The 18353-nt window shown below is 40.2% G+C and overlaps 1 protein-coding gene across 1 annotated transcript in view; it reads right to left on the reverse strand.

Annotated features, from left to right (window-relative positions):
• Positions 1–296: 296 nt before the first annotated feature.
• Positions 297–18353, reverse strand: part of LOC149228121 (CBL-interacting protein kinase 23-like) — an 82315-nt gene continuing 64258 nt past the window's right edge. The window contains exons 2-14 of the mRNA XM_089378050.1: positions 5262–5324; positions 4776–4847; positions 4407–4514; positions 4152–4232; positions 3253–3306; positions 2923–3048; positions 2721–2810; positions 2375–2497; positions 2173–2283; positions 1270–1389; positions 1021–1077; positions 825–899; positions 297–644 (exon numbers count right to left, since the gene is read on the reverse strand). Coding sequence (XP_089234176.1) covers positions 579–644; positions 825–899; positions 1021–1077; positions 1270–1389; positions 2173–2283; positions 2375–2497; positions 2721–2810; positions 2923–3048; positions 3253–3306; positions 4152–4232; positions 4407–4514; positions 4776–4847; positions 5262–5324 — 1146 coding nt within the window. The 3' untranslated portion in view covers positions 297–578. The remainder of the gene's footprint in view (positions 645–824; positions 900–1020; positions 1078–1269; positions 1390–2172; positions 2284–2374; positions 2498–2720; positions 2811–2922; positions 3049–3252; positions 3307–4151; positions 4233–4406; positions 4515–4775; positions 4848–5261; positions 5325–18353) is intronic.

Below are 18353 nucleotides of genomic sequence, written 5' to 3' on the forward strand. Positions count from 1 at the left end.
ACTGCTAGTTACATATATATGTAACCAAAAATATCCTAACAATCCCAGTCCTTGGTTCAAGTTCCCTATGGAAATGGACTCTGACCCAAGTTTCTTTGACTTAAATTTATTTGGAATCGATATTAAGCCTTGCCAGAAGCAGAGATCTCAGGCCTGCATTCAGTTGACCTTGTTGAGTTTAATAGCAACTTGAAGATTTTCTTCCTATGGCTACACACTGACTGAATTGATAATTATTTTATCACACACATATGAATGTATGTATATATGTCATGCCATAATATTGGAACAGAGACTAAAACTACAAAATAGAATGTCTTTATCTCATAATCTGTTCAGCAGTAAAATATTAAAAGTTGTAGTGAAATAGCATCACTCCATATTAATCTGTTTTCCCATCAATAATTAATATCTTGTGGGGTTACTACACAAACTGCAAAAATGTCCACTGCACCTCTAATCAAAACTAATCAATCAGTTTCCATATAGCTAGCAATCAGCGTAAAAATATAATCAATACCAGAAGTTAGTAAAATATCCATATTTAATTAGCTCATGGGAATTTAGATCTATTCATTCTACTCCATGATCGTTTCAGACTTCCAGACAATGTCCTTTATCCCACTTGAAAGATTCTTGTAGAACTGCACATAAAGAAACCAGTAAGTCCACATTCACCTTAAGTGAAACTTCAAAGCAATATCAAATATTAAACAGTTTAAGCCATCCAAGGAGACACATTTAAATATCTACTAAGAGTTGACTTTAGAACACCCTCAAATATCTTTTGAGTAGGGGCATATGAGGAAAAAATGCATTGTAACCTTGTGAAATTCCAATGTGTCACCGCCGGCTTTACGAAGCTCAACCATGAAAAGCGACGGAGCTACTTCAAATATCTGAAAAAAGACAAGCTCGAGCTTAAAGGCTGAGGCAAGGATTTTTACTGGTCTAGCACTTGTAATTGATATCCATAGTCCTTGAATGCAACGAGTACATATTTATCAACCATATTAGTACCTCTGTAGCTACGGATAAGTGCCCCTTTCTTCCAGTCGTGGCAGCTTGCAGCTTCATCTGAGAGCGAGTGGAATAATAGAAATCAGAATTGAAAAGAATAACCATTCCCTAGAAATGTAGCCAGACCAGAGAGAATAGAACGAAACCAAGACACAGATCCTAGATAGGCACGTCTATAACTGGCATAAAAGAGTGTCTTAGAGAGTTTTATATCTCAACCAGGCAATTGAAGGTCTGTGAGATTATTGCCACCTTATAATTCCTCTTTTGGACACTGAATCCAAGAGGTCCGGCAGCTTCTTCAATTTTTGATATTATCTCTTTGGCAGGGTGTTTGGATGTGAACCTTGTTTCTCGCTTAACAAGACCCTATCAGCAACACCACATTTACATCAATTGGATGAATACGTTCCTGAATGTTAATGAAAGGAAAAGTTGCAAGTTTTAAAATTCTACAACGTTGGTTACATATTTCTTTTCCAGAATCTTGAACATGCTTTATATATATAGAGAGAAAAAGAGAGTATCAGAGAACAAGTCAATTTTTGTAGTTAGCAGTTCATTCAATTTTATTACAAGTCAATCATGAGTTCTGCACTATTTATATTGAATTCCGCGTGCTTTTGTAACTGGGAGTATTTTTTCCTCCTCAGACTAAATTTTTTCATTTGATATTGTAATTGTATACGTTTCTTCTGTGCTTGCCATGATATGGGCGCTCCAAAAATGATGCACAGTACATGCATAGTACGTTTATAATAATGCCAAAAGTACACAACATATTGTGTATTTTCTCCTAGAAGGAATAAGTTGTGTGTGTTTATAATAATGCCAAAAGTATCGAACAGATTGTATATATTCTCCTAGAAGGAATATTTTTTGTCATTTGCTTGTTCAATTGTGCAAACTAGATGTAATAATGCAGTCTGCCAATTACTCTTAAACACCAGTCCCTTAAGAAAGGAAAGAAAATAATTTATATACTATATAAAAAACAAGGAATGCATTTACAAGACAAAATTTTCAAAGAAAAGTCATGCGGAAGCTAAATGCGGAATAGGAGACTCCTGTTGCACAATAATACCGGTATTTACATTTCAAGAAAACAAGATTTTAGCACCTAACTATAAACCATAGTTGCCTATAACATACCATATTGTTCTCAAACAAATTGCCAAGGTTGAGACCTTGTGACGTGGAGATAAGTTCAAATGCATTCATTAACACGGGCTGTGTCTCTTTCTTCTCTGTTACAAGATGGTCCTGGTTATAAGAAGTACAAAAATTTTGGTCAACAGGTTGTTCCTCGAATACTAAGAGATTGACAAATATCATTTCACACGCAAGATCTTACCTCAGAGTCATTGAAAACGGCATCCACATCATCCAGATTTATATCCATGTCTTCTTGAAACTTGGGTGGCTTGTAGCCTTTCTTAAACCATACATCCTCTAAAATATCGGGTACTGTAATACGCTGCCAATGGAGGATATAAATGTGCCTGTGAGTTTATTCCATATCTTGTTACAAAAATAAATGTACCATTTCGTTACTTGTTCAAAAATCAATGACTTTATAACCTTTTCAAATTATATGGCTGGTAGGTATGAGATGGATTGAAATGAACAGAAAATGTGAGTGGGCGGGTTGAACATATCTGCAACATTTCAAAATACAACTGAAATACCAGTTCACTTACCGTCTTTGGGTTTGGATCCAAAATTCTTGAAATCAGATTTTTTGCACTTGAAGAAAACCATGAAGGAAAGGTAAAATCGGCTTTAGTAATCTACAGTATGATTCCATCATGTCAGTCATTGAGCTCTTCTTTTACATTACAAGTACCAAAAATATTAAACAATGCAAAATGATGCAACTTTGAGTTGGTCTGGCATTCTCACTTTTTTATATAGTCTCATAATATTTGAGTCCTCAAAAGGCAAGTAACCTGCCATCAAAATGAACAGGATAACACCACAAGACCACAAGTCTGCAGTTGCACCATTGTAACCTTTATCATGAATTACCTGCATAAAATAAGGCATACACGCTTCAATTTATAGTCTGGTGCTAATAAAACTGCCATGCAGGCCAACATGGTAACCTGATTGCCATATTTTATGTCGGACTAAAACTACAAATATTAATTGATACGAAATGCCAGGCAGGAAAGCATGCTAATCTGAATGCCCTATTTATGCTTGATTTAAACTACAAAAGATTATTGATACCTCAGGAGCGACATAATTGGGTGTTCCACAAGTAGTGTGAAGTAGTCCATCCTCCTGTAATTAATCATTTTAATAAGATTAGCTCTTTACATTGGCTCTTCAAACTGCAGCAAATGATCCATTGCATTTATAAACCATAGTATACTACAAATGAAAAGCTATTTCTTTTAAACAGGTTCAGGTAATGTAATCTCCATAGCTACAAACAACTCAGAAGGACAATAACTAAGTCTAACCAACGGATGACTGAAGATTCTAACCCTAAAATGATGAAAGAAGTGCAACAAATTCAAAGTGCATTTTTCACTCACTCCAGATTACACATCTGAACAATCAAAACATAAAAGGAGAGCATGTATAAAAAGTAGTAAGCACCAAAAACTGCAATGTTGCAAATATCATTTCGGGGAATATATTGCTGAGGATCCAGAAAGAAACTTATCGGAAATATCAGAGAAAACATTGGGAAATATCAAAAAATACTGGCAAGCATAAACTTGGGCCCAAACATCTTGGAAAAGCTTGAAAAACAACAGCAAACTGAGAAACTTGGAAAAGAACATAAGTTTTTGGAGGAATTGGAGATATTTGCAACATTGCTAAGAAAGCATCATATGATCCAACATCAAACCAAATCCTTGGTTCTTATAGATGATAAAAGCTCATCTGACAAAGCTCTAGCGTTTGTGCTGATTCAATGAATCAGCACCCCCAACAATTGCCTGTTGTATGAAATATAAACAATTTACTTTAAAGTAGTGTCTGAACATCACCCAGTCAAAGTTAAGTATATATCTTTGTGTTCTCCTATAAATCTTGAAGTTCAGATCAATATTGTGAAAGAAATAGCCAAATACACCAAAAGGTCCACTTTGAGTCCTTACTACCAATATGCTTACCCTGATTTGCTTAGGCAGGGCACTTAAGCCAAAATCAGAAACTTTGAGATTCCCATGTGCATCTAGAAGCATATTTTCTGGCTGCAAAATCCATGAGTAGCGTAAACCAGACAGTATACATGATATAATTTATTTCCAAGGATATTCAGTGGTCTTGCAAAGTAACTCAAGGTTTTCAAACTAATTTAAATGGATATACAATGAACACGAATTGAGAATAACAGGACATCATTTCAATCCCAGGTTTAATACTACCTTCAAGTCTCTATGGAACACACCCCTACTATGGCAGTAGTCCACAGCATTGATGAGTTGCTGGAAGTATCTTCTTGCTTCATCTTCTCTCAATCTTCCATTTCTTACCTGTTTTGCCAAAAGAAATGTGCTTTTAAAATCCAGGGCACTAGTCATTTAACTGACAAATCCTAACAACGAATCCAACATAATCCTTGTTAAAAGCAGGATGGCAGCTAGCATTTAAAGAACTGCATAGCTTTTAACGGTGGATAATTGAATCAATAAACAAGAAACAAGCCACAATATAAGGAAAATCATAGCTTTCAAAGGTTGAAAATTGAATTAAGAAACTAAAATGAAAATTTGTAAGCAGTCCTTATTGCTTACAATCTTATCAAAAAGCTCTCCTCCAGTTACAAACTCAAGTACAATATAGATCTTTGTTTTACTAGCCATGACCTGAAAACCAGATGATGACAGCATCAATTAGTCTAACTACTTCAGTGTAATGGGTAACCCATATCATTACATTAACAAACTAGTCAAGGGATTCTCATGTGTCTGCCTTAAAACAGAAGATTATGTGTATGCAAAATTAAATTTTCATGCAATATTCTAGTGGATCCATTAAAAATAAGCACCAACTTCACTTAAGAGAGTTTTAACACCCAATAATATGTTGCTAAGGAAAAAGAAACTCGTTACTACGATGCCAAATGGACAGAGTGGATCAAGATGCAACATTAACTGATAATTTTTTGATAAAAGACAGTGGGATATTCGCAGCATGAAGCATACATTTGCTTGCCATATTTATTTTGCCAATGTCAAGTTTTCCAATCATTACTAAGAGAATCCAGAATCAAAGTTTACCTCATGTAACCGTATGACATTTGGATGCTTGATCAGCTTCATGGTAGAAATTTCCCGCTTCATCTGCACAAGTAAAGGATTTATTTCAACAAATATTTGAAATAAATACTTAAGTCCTTTTTCTGACCAATAAAATGAAATATTTATTTCAATGAATATTTGACATAAATACCAAAGTATTTTTCTGACCAATAAAATATTATCAAAAAACACTTAAGGCTGCATGATAACACCATCTTAAACGAGCAATTAAAACCCCGCCATATAGTTGAGGAAATTTTCATAATGTTGGTGATTAATAAGCAGTATGTATGTAGTGATAGCAAGGGCAAATATTGTAATAAGAAGTCACTACAGGCAGACACTTAAGTATCCTCTTCTATTGGAACTTGGAAGAGCTTCAAGAAACAAGCCTCCAGGGGCTGCACCACATTAGAGCAGAATTCCTCCAGCATAGGAGTCAAATCTGAAAGGTAACTATTATACCAAACTCACTTGGGACTTGCACCTGGATTAATCCAAATCCTGCTATTAAAGTGGGGTTAGACCAAAGTGAGAAGGGAACCTTGGTGAGCTGCTTAAGGGTGTAGAATTTCCTTGAAATCCTGCAACTGCTCTAATGAAAAACTTGAAAACTAGTTTCTTTTCGTTAAGATACAGAATTTATTTACTTGTTTGCAGCGGAATAACAACAGAAATAAACACAGTCACACGATAGCAAAAACACAATATTTTTCTAGGGAACCCAACTGGGAAAACCCTCTTCTTGTTTGAGAATTTTATTAATAGAAATTTGAGCAATAGATCTCTTACAATACAATCATGTTTCAATAGAAAACAATCTTGTTCTCCCTGCTTGTCCTAAGCTTGAAACACTTTGGAAGAACCCTGATCTTGCTTCCCTATTTTCTTGCGCAATTCTGGAGCCCCTATTTCCTAGCACATTCCTCATAAATCCTTGTGCATATGGAGCTCCTATTATTTAGGAATTTCTTCCTAAATCCTAGCTCATATCCCAAGGAAATTGCCTTATACCAATCTGCACACAAGCTTCTCCTTAGCACGCTCTTCCTCTAACAAGCTCCTTCGCACAAACTCGTGCTCAATAATAATGTTACAATGATGTGCCTTCGTCCTCCGTATAAGCAATTCGCATTAGCTAAATCTGGCAAGTTTATTTTTGGAAGTCAAACTTGTGATTGATGAGTTAACTAAATCTAACTAACTTGTGTAATACGTCTAGTCTCAATTTAGAACTTGTTAGAACTTTAGACTCTTCACTTGTCTTTTTCCCAATTCTAACTCGGACTAGGAGACAACAAACTGAGCCTCCCACTCCTGTGCATAAGTCAAACTGCTTCATGAACTCGTCCTAATTTATAGGGACTCATACATGCTAAAGAAGAACATCTCATGGTCTTTCTTGACTAAGGTACAAGTCAAGAAGACCTTCACTCGCTACTTTTCAACACTCCCTCTTAGCTAGGAAGGGATTTGTACAACTCCCAACTTATCTTTGAAATGAACAAAACTACTTCTTGCCAATGCCTTGGTCAAGATATCTATTGTCTACCCCTCCGTCATAATGTATTGTAGCTTCACTATCCCTTTATGCACACAATCTCTAAAATGATGATACATGATCTCGATATGCTTTGAGCGATCATGAAACATTAGGTTCTCAGAGATCTTGATGCAACTTTGATTATCACAATGTATCATAGTAGGCTCCATCCTTTGTCTGAAAAGTCCCACAAGTAACTTCCTGATCCAAATAGCCTTGCATGTTGCCAAACTGGCAGCCATGTACTCGGTCTTTGTTGAATTGAGTGCAATTGATCTCTGCTTCCTATTGTACCAAGGAACAATTGTTGATCCAATGTTGAAGACGCCCCTTGAAGTACTCTTCCTGTCTGTGGAGCTCCCTACCCAATTTGCATCTATGAAGCACTCAAGCCTCACATCATCAACTTGCCTGTACCATAATCCATAATTCGCTGTGCCTCTAAGATACTTCAACACATGCTTTGCAGTAACCCAGTGAACTCTCGTCGGTTCCATCATGAACTAACTCAGCGAGTTGACTACAAAACAAATATCAGGGCGTGTGTTGACCAAGTACATCAACGACCCGATGAGTTGCCTATATACTATAGCATCCACTCACTCTATTCCACTAGCATCCACCTTCCTCCAGTTTGTGACGAGGGATGTGGCCATGGACTTGCAATCTTGCATATGAAATCTCTGGAGAATCTCTGCAGTGCACTTCCCCTGTCCCACGAAGATCTCACCATCACCCTGCCAAACCTCCAAGCCAAGGAAATGGTGCATAAGCCCCATATCCTTCATCTCAAACTCCCTTGCAAGGTACTCCTTTCAATCCTGGATCAAGCTGTTTGCTTCAATCAATATAATGTAGAAATTTCGAATAATATGACACTTATTCACAGAGATTATCCCGATTATACACTATTGCGGAATACATGCATAATACATAACATCCTCTACGTTGATCATCAATTTAGCAGCATTAAAAACAATGAAACATCAATCGCATGCGCACATTAACACAGTATGTAACCCAGGGAAAGCATACAGCTGAAAACCCCACACTATCTGTATATTATAATGATTGAGAACATGTAATAATACATAGTACAATACTCCTCACAAGTACTCAGTCTATCTCCACCTGTTACACACAAACTAGCTCAGATCTGAATCAATCACAGGTTCAAATCTCCTCCACTGCTTGCCTGCCTCCACTGCGCAATCCTGCAAGAAAATAATGATGAATCGCTGAAGCAAACTCGTATTTCCTTGGCTGAACCACGCAATCCTCATTGGCATTACTCAATCCCATTGATTGTGCAAGATCTCATGCACAACTATAGTCACAACTGATAGCAATCTCAACCTCTAACACCTGTCTCCACTGAACTGTCCATGCACTGAGTTAACTGATGTATTCTTTAGTTGCTTTATGAGTTAATAATTAGTGAATTAATTAACAATTAATTCACATCACTCATCACTAGTGTATTTTGCAGTTAGACTAAATACAACTAGTTTAACCAAGTCAAACTGAACACAACTCCATCAACTCCTCAATCAACTCCACCAAACTCAATCACTTGAGTTCTAATTGAAGTCCATCATGCAATAGCTCAACTGACCCATAAGAAAAGCGTATTTCCTTCTGACAGCTGCATGTGCCACATCTGTAGCTCAAACTGAAGTGCTCCAAGAGGATAAGATAATGTTTATAGTCCAAATATTATTATGAGCTAATAATATTCGACTGTTCTATTTTTAGCCTGGCAGTCTAAAAATAGAAACTGCCCATATGTCTAAAAATAGAAGTCCATCTATTTTTACCAACATGACCAATCATCCACAAATAGCATCCTGCAACTCATAGACCATGATCCATATGTCTAAAAATAGACTTTGCGCCAAAAATAGCCTGCGGGCCCACTTAGTGAAGGCGACTCCTTTCCACTAAGTTCCATCATCTTGTTGCATTTTCAACACTCCCTCTCAACAAGATATGGATTATCTACAACCCCTATCCTGCAACTCTGGAACGTTCTGCATGCAACACATTTGCCCAGTCCACTTGCTCCAACAACACTTGGAACAAAAACACTCCCAACTGACCACTCTGTTGGGCTAGGAACATACTCTGATGCTGAAGCTCTACCTGCTGCTGACAAGTGCTCCCTCTCTGACATTTGCGCTATTGCAACATCTCCATGCATCTCGCACCATTGCACACCTCTCTGTGCCACCTAGCACTGTGCAAAACACTTGTGCCTCTCGCATTGCTGCAGCCTGCTAGCTATGCGTTGTCCTGGGATTACCTGCACTGTCGCTCTCTCTGCTATTCCATCCGCATCTATCTCTACCCAATCAGTCAGTTCCTGCTACTCCACATCGAGGCTCCCGTAGCAAGGTCTCATCCAAGAGGTTGGGTACCTCAAGGATCCTGCCCCTCCTCCTTGGGACGATCAATCCACATCACCCCACCTCCTACCTGGAGGTATGGCTGCATGCGATCCCTCTGCCCACCTGGCTCGAAGTTTCCCCCTACTGGAGGTCTCTGCATGAGTAGATGTCTCTACTCGATCTCCTCTCAGCTTCCCTTGTTGTGGCTGCTCCACAACCTCCTGAAGTTGCTGCACCAATCATGACTCCTCCACAATTGTCTGAGACTTCTTCTGGCTCTGCATGTTGAGAGGTAATATACGCTCCCTCTCAACCACCAAGTCTCCATCAGTTGCCTCGCTGCTCAAGGCTTTGCATGCATCTTGAACCTCAAGAGCATACAGGTTCTTGACCCATGAACCAATCTGCTTCACCTGTCTAGTGATGATGTGTCTAAGGAAAACCTTTCCCTTACTGAAGACTACATCATAGCCTCTGTCTTCCAGCATCGCGATCGACACCAAGTTTCTCTTCAGTCCTGGTACATACTTGACATCGGTCAAGGTAAGGCGAGCTCCATGCTCCCTCTGAAAAATAACCGTGCCTACACCTGAGACACTATACTTCTCATCATTACCCATCGCTATGAGTATCTGGAGATCTTTCTCCTCCAAAGTACTGAACAAACTCTTGTCACCGGTCATGTGGAAAGAAGCTCCACTGTCAAGAAACCAACCACTTCCCACCATGGATGAAACCATGCATGCAAAGAGTGTGAAATCCAACTCAAACTGTGAAGCAAGTGCCTCACCTTCAGATCCTTCCCCGGATCCCTTCTTGGATTTCCTCCGTGGACAATTTGCAGCATAATGGCCCACCTCATGACAACGAAAGCATTGCACTTTCGATTTGTCAACCTTCTTCCCATCATTGGAAGAACTGGATTCGGAAAGAGAAACCTTCTCCTTCCCCTTCTTCGCCTTACTCGCTAAGGCACAGTTCTCCTCATCATGCATGCATGAAGAATTGTCTCTGGTGCTCCGTCTGATCTCCTCCTGCACAAGATCCGACCAAAGTCTCTCCCATCCTGGCAATTTCTCCCGACCATTGACAGAGTCCTGATAGGAATGCCAACTCTTCGGAAGACCAAGGAGAGCCAAGCTCACCAAGTCCTCATCATCAACAGTCACCCCCACACTTCCCAACTCATCCCGGCACTGGGTGAACTTCGTGAGATACCTAGGCATACTGTCTCCACTCTCACACTTAATGTTTCTGAGTTTATCCTTGAGCGCCAACTTCCTCTGGTCGCTCTTGCTTTGGAATAGATCTGTCAACACTTTCCACATCAAGTATGGAGAAGCCTTTCCATGCAGGCTGGATACAATGTGATCCTTCACGCCCTCCAACAGAATCCTTCGACACTTTGCTGTCTTCTTTTGCCAAACCTCAACGTGAGCAGCGTCAGTAGGCTTTGGGACCTCAGCCTCTATGAACTCCTTCAGCCCATTGTCATCTAACACCGCCTCCATCCTGTCTTTCCATGCAATATAGTTCGAGCTGCCCTCAAGAGCATACTCCAATCGCAATCCGTTGAAAGACATTGCAACGTTGACACCAAGAAAACACTGCTGCAAATTCGAATTCCACCAGCTCAAAACTCAACCACTTCTGATCTAAAATTCGTGAGAACAAAGTATTTCTCGTACAGAGATTGACTGTATAGGCTTTTACCAGATATCTCACCTTCCAAAGGAAGGATGAATCCAGAGGCTACCTGGCCCGATTACAGACTCTGCCTGAAGAAATAAATGTAAACACTTTCGGAATAGTAGATCTGATGATCAACAGCTCTGATACCATGTAGAAATTTTGAATAATATGACACTTATTCACAGAGATTATCCCGATTATACACTATTGCGGAATACATGCATTATACATAACCTCCTCTACGTTGATCATCAATTTAGCAGCATTAACAACAATGAAACATCAATCGCATGCGCACATTAACACAGTATGTAACCCGAGGAAAGCATACAGCTGAAAACCCCACACTATCTGTATATTATAATGATTGAGAACATGTAACAATACATAGTACAATACTCCTCACAAGTACTCAGTACTATCTCCACCTGTTACACACAAACTAGCTCAAATCTGAATCAATCACAGGTTCAAATCTCCTCCACTGCTTGCCTGCCTCCACTGTGCAATCCTGCAAGAGAATAATGATGAATGGCTAAAGCAAACTCGTATTTCCTTGGCTGAACCACGCAATCCTCATTGGCATTACTCAATCCCATTGATTGTGCAAGATCTCAAGCACAACTATAGTCACAATTGATAGCAATCTCAACCTCTAACACCTGTCTCCACTGAACTGTCCATGCACTGAGTTAACTGATGTATTCTTTAGTTGCTTTATGAGTTAATAATTAGTGAATTAATTAACAATTAATTCACATCACTCATCACTAGTGTATTCTGCAGTTAGACTAAATACAACTAGTTTAACCAAGTCAAACTGAACACAACTCCATCAACTCCTCAATCAACTCCACCAAACTCAATCACTTGAGTTCTAACTGAAGTCCATCATGCAATAGCTCAACTGACCCATAAGAAAAGCGTATTTCCTTCTGACAGCTGCATGTGCCACATCTGTAGCTCAAACTGAAGTGCTCCAAGAGGATAAGATAATGTTTATAGTCCAAATATTATTATGAGCTAATAATATTCGACTTTTCTATTTTTAGCCTGGCAGTCTAAAAATAGAAACTGCCCATATGTCTAAAAATAGAAGTCCATCTATTTTTTACCAACATGACCAATCATCCACAAATAGCATCCTGCAACTCATAGACCATGATCCATATGTCTAAAAATAGACTTTGCGCCAAAATAGCCTGCGGGCCCACTTAGTGAAGGCGACTCCTTTCCACTAAGTTCCATCATCTTGTTGCATTTTCAACATATAAAGTCGTCAACATAGAGCACTAGAATGGGCGGAAGCCCTCCAACCATGATGTAGTAAAGATTGGCATCCACCTCACTCTTAGTGAAGCCCAATCCTCAAAGGTAGTTGTCAATACGAGTGTACCATGCTCTCGGAGCCTGCCTAAGCCCATAAAGAGCTCTCTTCAGCTGCACACATGTGTGTCTCCGCTGAACTGGTCAAACCCCTCTGGTTGCTCCATATAAATCTCCTCCTCAACCACTTCATTGAGGAATGTCGTCTTTATGTCCATTTGGTGGATTTTCCACCCCATCTGTGTTGCAAGTGCCAGAATAGTCCTGATGGATGAATACCGTGCTACTAGGGAAAAAGTCTAAGCATAGTTTATGCCCTCAATTCGTAAGAAGCTCTTGACCACAAACGTGGCCTTTTACTTCTCCACACTCCCATCTACTCCATGCTTCACCTTGTACACCCATCTCAATCCTACTACTAATATTCCCTTGGGTCGTGGCACAATCTCCCAAACATCGTTCTTCATGATGGAGGAATATTCCTCCACCATGGCATCCTACAAAACCTGTTGAGAAGTTGCCTCCTTGTAAGAAGAAGACTCAGTGTCCACTAACTTTGTCATCAGTGCCATATAACCTGTGGACCTCTATGGCTGCTTGCTCTGCTTGAACATGGTTCTAGGAGCTTCAATATACTCTTGGGCCTCCTGAATCAACATGTTTTCCCACTTGTCTCTCTTCTTTCCTGTGCCAGGAGTCTCCAAATGAGTAGCTTCCTGCTCTTGTACTAATCTCTTCTTCTCATCATCCTCTTTAGCATCCTATTGTGTGGCCCTCTTGCCACTTGTTTGAAACTTTGTTTGTGATCTTGCCTAAGGCTCCTCCTTAAGAGTGAGTAGCTCCTCCATCTGAGGTAGTGTTATCTTCTCTCATTCTAGGAACTCCCTCATAGCTCTGTCCTCGAACCTCACATCTCGCTTGAGTATTGTTTTCTTGTGTCCTGGTAGATACACCTTGTATGCCTGAGTTGTCTCATTGTATCCCACCAAAATACCCTTTTCTGTTGTGGGCTCCAACTTCTTCCTACTATCTTTGAACACATAGCAATAAACTTTTGTGCCAAAGATATGGAAGTGTGAAATATCAAGCTTCTTGCCTATGAAAGTCTCCTTTAGTGTAACTCATCCAAGAACCCTGTGTGGACTCCTGTTCTGCAGAAATACCCCAATGTTGCATCCCTCTACCCACAAGAACATAGGCAGTCTCTGATCATGCAACATAGCCTTGGCCACTCCAACAATCTAGGGTTCTTCCTCTCAGCCACCCCATTCTGCTGAGCGTTATGGGGTGCAATAAGCTCCCTCCTAATGCCCTCTTTCGCACACAACTCCTTGAAGGCATTGGAGACATATTCTCCCCCATTGTCACTTCTTACTTGATATTCTTCCCTATCTGGTTTTCTACCAAGGCCTTAAACTCCAAGAACTTGGTTAAAACCTCATCTTTCTTCTTCATAAAGAATATCCAAGTTTTACAAAAATAATCATCAATGAAAGTAACATAATATATGTGTCTCATAAGAGAAGGAGAAGAAAAGGGTTCACATACATCTGAATGCACCAACTGCAAAATACCTTTGGCCCTGTTGTCTCGTCCCTGAAAAGAAGTCTTGGCATACTTGCCAAGCGTGCATCCCTTACACACTCCATTCTTGTCAAATTTGCATGTTGGTAATCCTGTGGATATCTATTGAAGAATCTTCAATGCCCCATGATGTAAATGTCCCATGCGTCTGTGACTCTGTGCCAAAGTTCTCCAATATCTCTACTCTGCTCACCATTTGCCTTGTTTCTCAAGGTTGCGCAAGTCTCTACCTGCAACTTGTACAGGTTCCTCATCCTCACACCTATCTGCTTTACTAATCTAGAAGCTAGGTGCTTGAGGTACGCCTTACCTCTGTTGAAGATGACAACATATCCATTGTCCTCAAGGGATGCTATTGAAACCGGGTTCTTCTTCAGCCCTGGAACATAGAGAACATCTCTGAAATGGAGAGAGCTCCCAAACTCCCTCTCAAAGCTGACATTACCAACTCCCTTGGTAGCATACTTGCCATTATCTCCTAGCTCAATATGAACCTCCAAGTCCTTCTCCTCTAGCTGGTTGAAATACTCCCTGTTCCCGGCCATATGGAACGATGCACCAGAATCAATATACCTTGTGTTTCTACCTACTGAGCTTGCCATGCAAGCTATCAATGAGAAGTCTTTCTCAAAATGAGAAGCAAACCCATCTACCTCAATTGATGCAGCAACATGATCCTTATCAGATCCCTTCTTTCGCTTTGGACACTTAGTAGCTTAGCACCCAAACTCATGGCAATAGACGCACTTGATCTTGCTCAAATCCTTCTTCTTCTTGTTGCCCTTCTGATTGGACTTGCCCTTCCCTATGCCTTTCTTGCCCTTGGATTTTCCTACAAGAGCAAAATTTCCCTCGTCATTTATTGATCTCCCTTCTCTGGTCCCTCTTCAAACCTCTAGTTGTATGCAATCAGTCCATAACCTTTCCCAACTACGAAAGTTCTCTCTCCCACTAACAACATCCTAGAAGCTATACCAAGACTTGTGAAGTCCAAGTAAGGCAAAACTCATAAGGTCATAATCAGATACAATGACACTCGCACCACCTAGCTCATCTCAAACCTGAGTGAACCTCGTAAGATATGTGGCAATGGGCTCTCCTTGTTTCATCTGGAAACTCCTTAGCTTCTCCTTAAGAGCAAGCTTCCTAGTATCACTGGTACTCTGATATAATTGTAAGATGGCTTGATACATCTCATATGTTATCTTATTCTCATGAATGTGAGGAACTATATGATCTTTGACCCTTTCTAGAATAATGCTCCTTGCCTTGATATCATTCTTATTACGCTGGGCCAATTGTTGGGGATCTTGAGGTGGTGCTATCACCTGCTTGATAAAGTCTCTCACCCCATTATCTTCCAAAACTATCATGATCCTCCCTTTCCAAGAGATGAAGTTCGAGCTCCCTCTAAACAGTGATCTGCTCTCAATCCTTGGTACGCCAACCTGCTTACCCAGAGAGCTCTCCTTCACAATCTAGCGCTAGCCCTCTTGAGTGATTTGTGCTGATAACAAATTGATCTTTGTGCTGGTATATATATTGTTCTTTGCTCTAATACCATGTAGAATTTCCTTGAAATTTTGCAACTGCTCTAATGAACAATCTGAAAACTAGTTTCTTTTTATTAAGACACATAATTTCTCTACTTGTTTGCAGCAGAATAAGAACAGAAATAAACATAGTCACGTGATAGCAAAAACACAATATTTTTCTAAGGGTCACAATTGGGAAAACCCTCTGCTTGTTTGAGAATTTTATTGATAGAAATTTGAGCAATATATCTCTTACAAAACAATCATGTTTCAATAGAAAACAATATTGTTCTCCCTGCCTATCCTAAGCTTGAAACACTTTGCAAGAACCCTGATCTTGCTTCCCTATTTCCTTGCGTACTTCTGGAGACCCTATTTCCTAGCACATTCCTCCTAAATCCTTACACATAGGGAGCTCCTATTATTTAGGAATTTCTTCCTAAATCCTAGCGCAAATCCCAAGGAAATTGCCTTCCTTCCTAAATCCTAGCGCAAATCCCAAGGAAATTGCCTTCTACCAATTTGAGCACAAGCTTCTTGTTAAAATTGGCAACTAGGGCCAAACTCCATGTGGGTCATCTTATTAATGACCACTGATATTTTTCTTGGACTCCTCTCTTCAAGAGGTGTAGGATTGATCTAAAGATCATCTGATTCCGATAAGTATTCATGGAGATATGATTTTATTTGTGTTATGGGACAATTCGTCAAGGTCGGCCAGCAACTAATCTGCCCCCTCTTGTGCTCCACGTTTTACTATAAAAGGAGGAGGTCTTCAAGTCATTTACACACTCACTTCTCCTAAATATCTCTCTCCACTCGTTTGAGTTTAGTGGCTAGAGAGGTCAAGAGGGAGAAGCCCTAGACGCAATGAATAAATGGTTCTATGTGCCCTAGACGCAGTTGAAGAATGCAGCCCTAGCCACAGTCAAAGGAAGCTCAAATACGCAGCCAAAAGGAGCCCTAACAGCTGTCTAAAGGAGGCCCTAATACGCAGCCAAAAGGAGCCCTAATAGCTGTCTAAAGGAGGCCCTAATGCACAGCAAAGAAGGAGCCCTATACGCAGCCAAGTGGAGGCCCTAATCCACAACAAAGAAGGGAGATCTACCCACTGTTTAGGGGAACTTCTACACGCAGCAAGGCAGCCCTAATCCGCAGACATGAGGAAGACTTAAAGGAGCCTTAACTGCATATCTAAGGAAGGGTTAAACATGCCCTAGACGCAGTCTATACATGGCTGAACGCAGTCACCTTAACACTATTCTAGGCTGCATTTGTGGAGGGTTTCATGTGCCCTTAGACTACTGTGAGAAGGGATCTGAATGGTTCCTTATATGCAGTCTCATGACTGCCCTAGCCACAGGAAAAGAGAAGGTTACAGCAGTTCATTAGTGGGACGATTTGGGAGGTCTACTATATCAAGGAGGACTGTTATGATGCAGCGTGGAGGGCAGCAACTCATTGGAGGACAACCACAGTCATTAAGAGCAATTCTGGGCCAGCTTAGATGGGTTGTTAGGGACTGTGGTCAGTACCCTAATCAGTCCCTGAATTGCAGCATTACAGCATGTTCAAGAGTTGACATTTCTATAGACTAAATGTTGCTGCGTTAATAATGATTGGACACTATCTGTGATACGTTTGTTGCTATGTGCTAGGCCGCAGGCCATAGCACCATAGCAAGAGTTGTTATGGGCAGTGTATCAGGGTGTGCAGCACAAGTGTATCAAGGTGCAGCATAAGTGTATCAAGATGCAGCACAAGGGGATGCAGCATGATAGGCACAGTAAGGTACAGTTTGAAGATGCAGCACAAGGAGGTGCAGCATGATGATATGGTGCAGCAGCATGATGTGTGCAGCATGAAGATGAAGAGCAGCAAGATGGGTACAGCATGATGAGGTACAGCTCAGCAGTGATGCAGCATGGTGCAGCTCTATGATGGACATGGTATGATGGTGCAACATGGTGCAGCACTGTGATAGGGTGATGGAATCACATGAGTCCATATCAGTTACCTCATGAGACATCTTCTTAGAGAAGATCTATGTTCTTATCTTGTCAAGTCAAAGTGTTGACTTCTGATGTATATGTACTATCTCTCTCTCTCTACTGAACTATTGAAGAACATATAAGAAGAATTGATCAAGGGTTTCCCCACATTGGGGTTTGTCCTTGGCTAGCGCCACATCTTGTGTCCTCTTGTCTTGGCTTGTCTTCTGCGATTTATGTTTATGTTCTATCTACAGTTTACTTTAATGCTGATGTGATTGCTAATCTGGAAGAGATATTGAGCTAACTGTGAAAATTGAAATAAATTGCTCTAAGCATAGAACATACCTAAAATTAACACTTCTCCTTAGCAAGCTCTTTCTCTCACAAGCTCCTTCACACAAACTCACGCTCAATAATAATGTTACAATGATGTGCCTTCGTCCTCCTTATAAGCAATTTGCATTATTTAAATCTGGCAAGTTTATTTTTTGGAAGTCAAACTTGTGATTGATGAGTTAATTAAGTCTAATTGACTTGTGTAACTCGTCTAATCTCAATTTAGAATTTGAGACTCTTCACTTGTCTTTTCCCAATTCTAACTCGCAATAGTAGACAACAAACTGAGCCTCTCACTCTTGCGCATAAGTCAAACTGCTTCATGAACTCATCTTAATTTACAGGGACTCATGCATGCTAAAGAAGAACAACTCATGGTCTTTCTTGACTAAGGCACAAGTCAAGAAGACCTTCACTCACTACTTTTCAACAAAGGGTACATCAACCTCACCAATGTATGTTGCAGGAAGCCTTTGCCCCCTCGTTTTGTTACCTAGAACCATTGGAAAGGTTTCGGGGCCATTTCTGACCTGGTGGGGGGAATATTGGGGCATCTACAACCCAAAACAGATGTACATTTATCTCTGAGGAAATAGCCATTTATTTGACTCAATTTACAAGGAACAACAATGAGGTGTTTGATCCCCCTCGTGAATGGGGTTTCTCAATTCAGA

Source organism: Pinus tabuliformis, chromosome J, assembly GCF_031772625.1.
Source record: "Pinus tabuliformis cultivar Carrire ecotype Pingquan chromosome J, CPIR1, whole genome shotgun sequence".
Taxonomy (NCBI): domain Eukaryota; kingdom Viridiplantae; phylum Streptophyta; class Pinopsida; order Pinales; family Pinaceae; genus Pinus; species Pinus tabuliformis.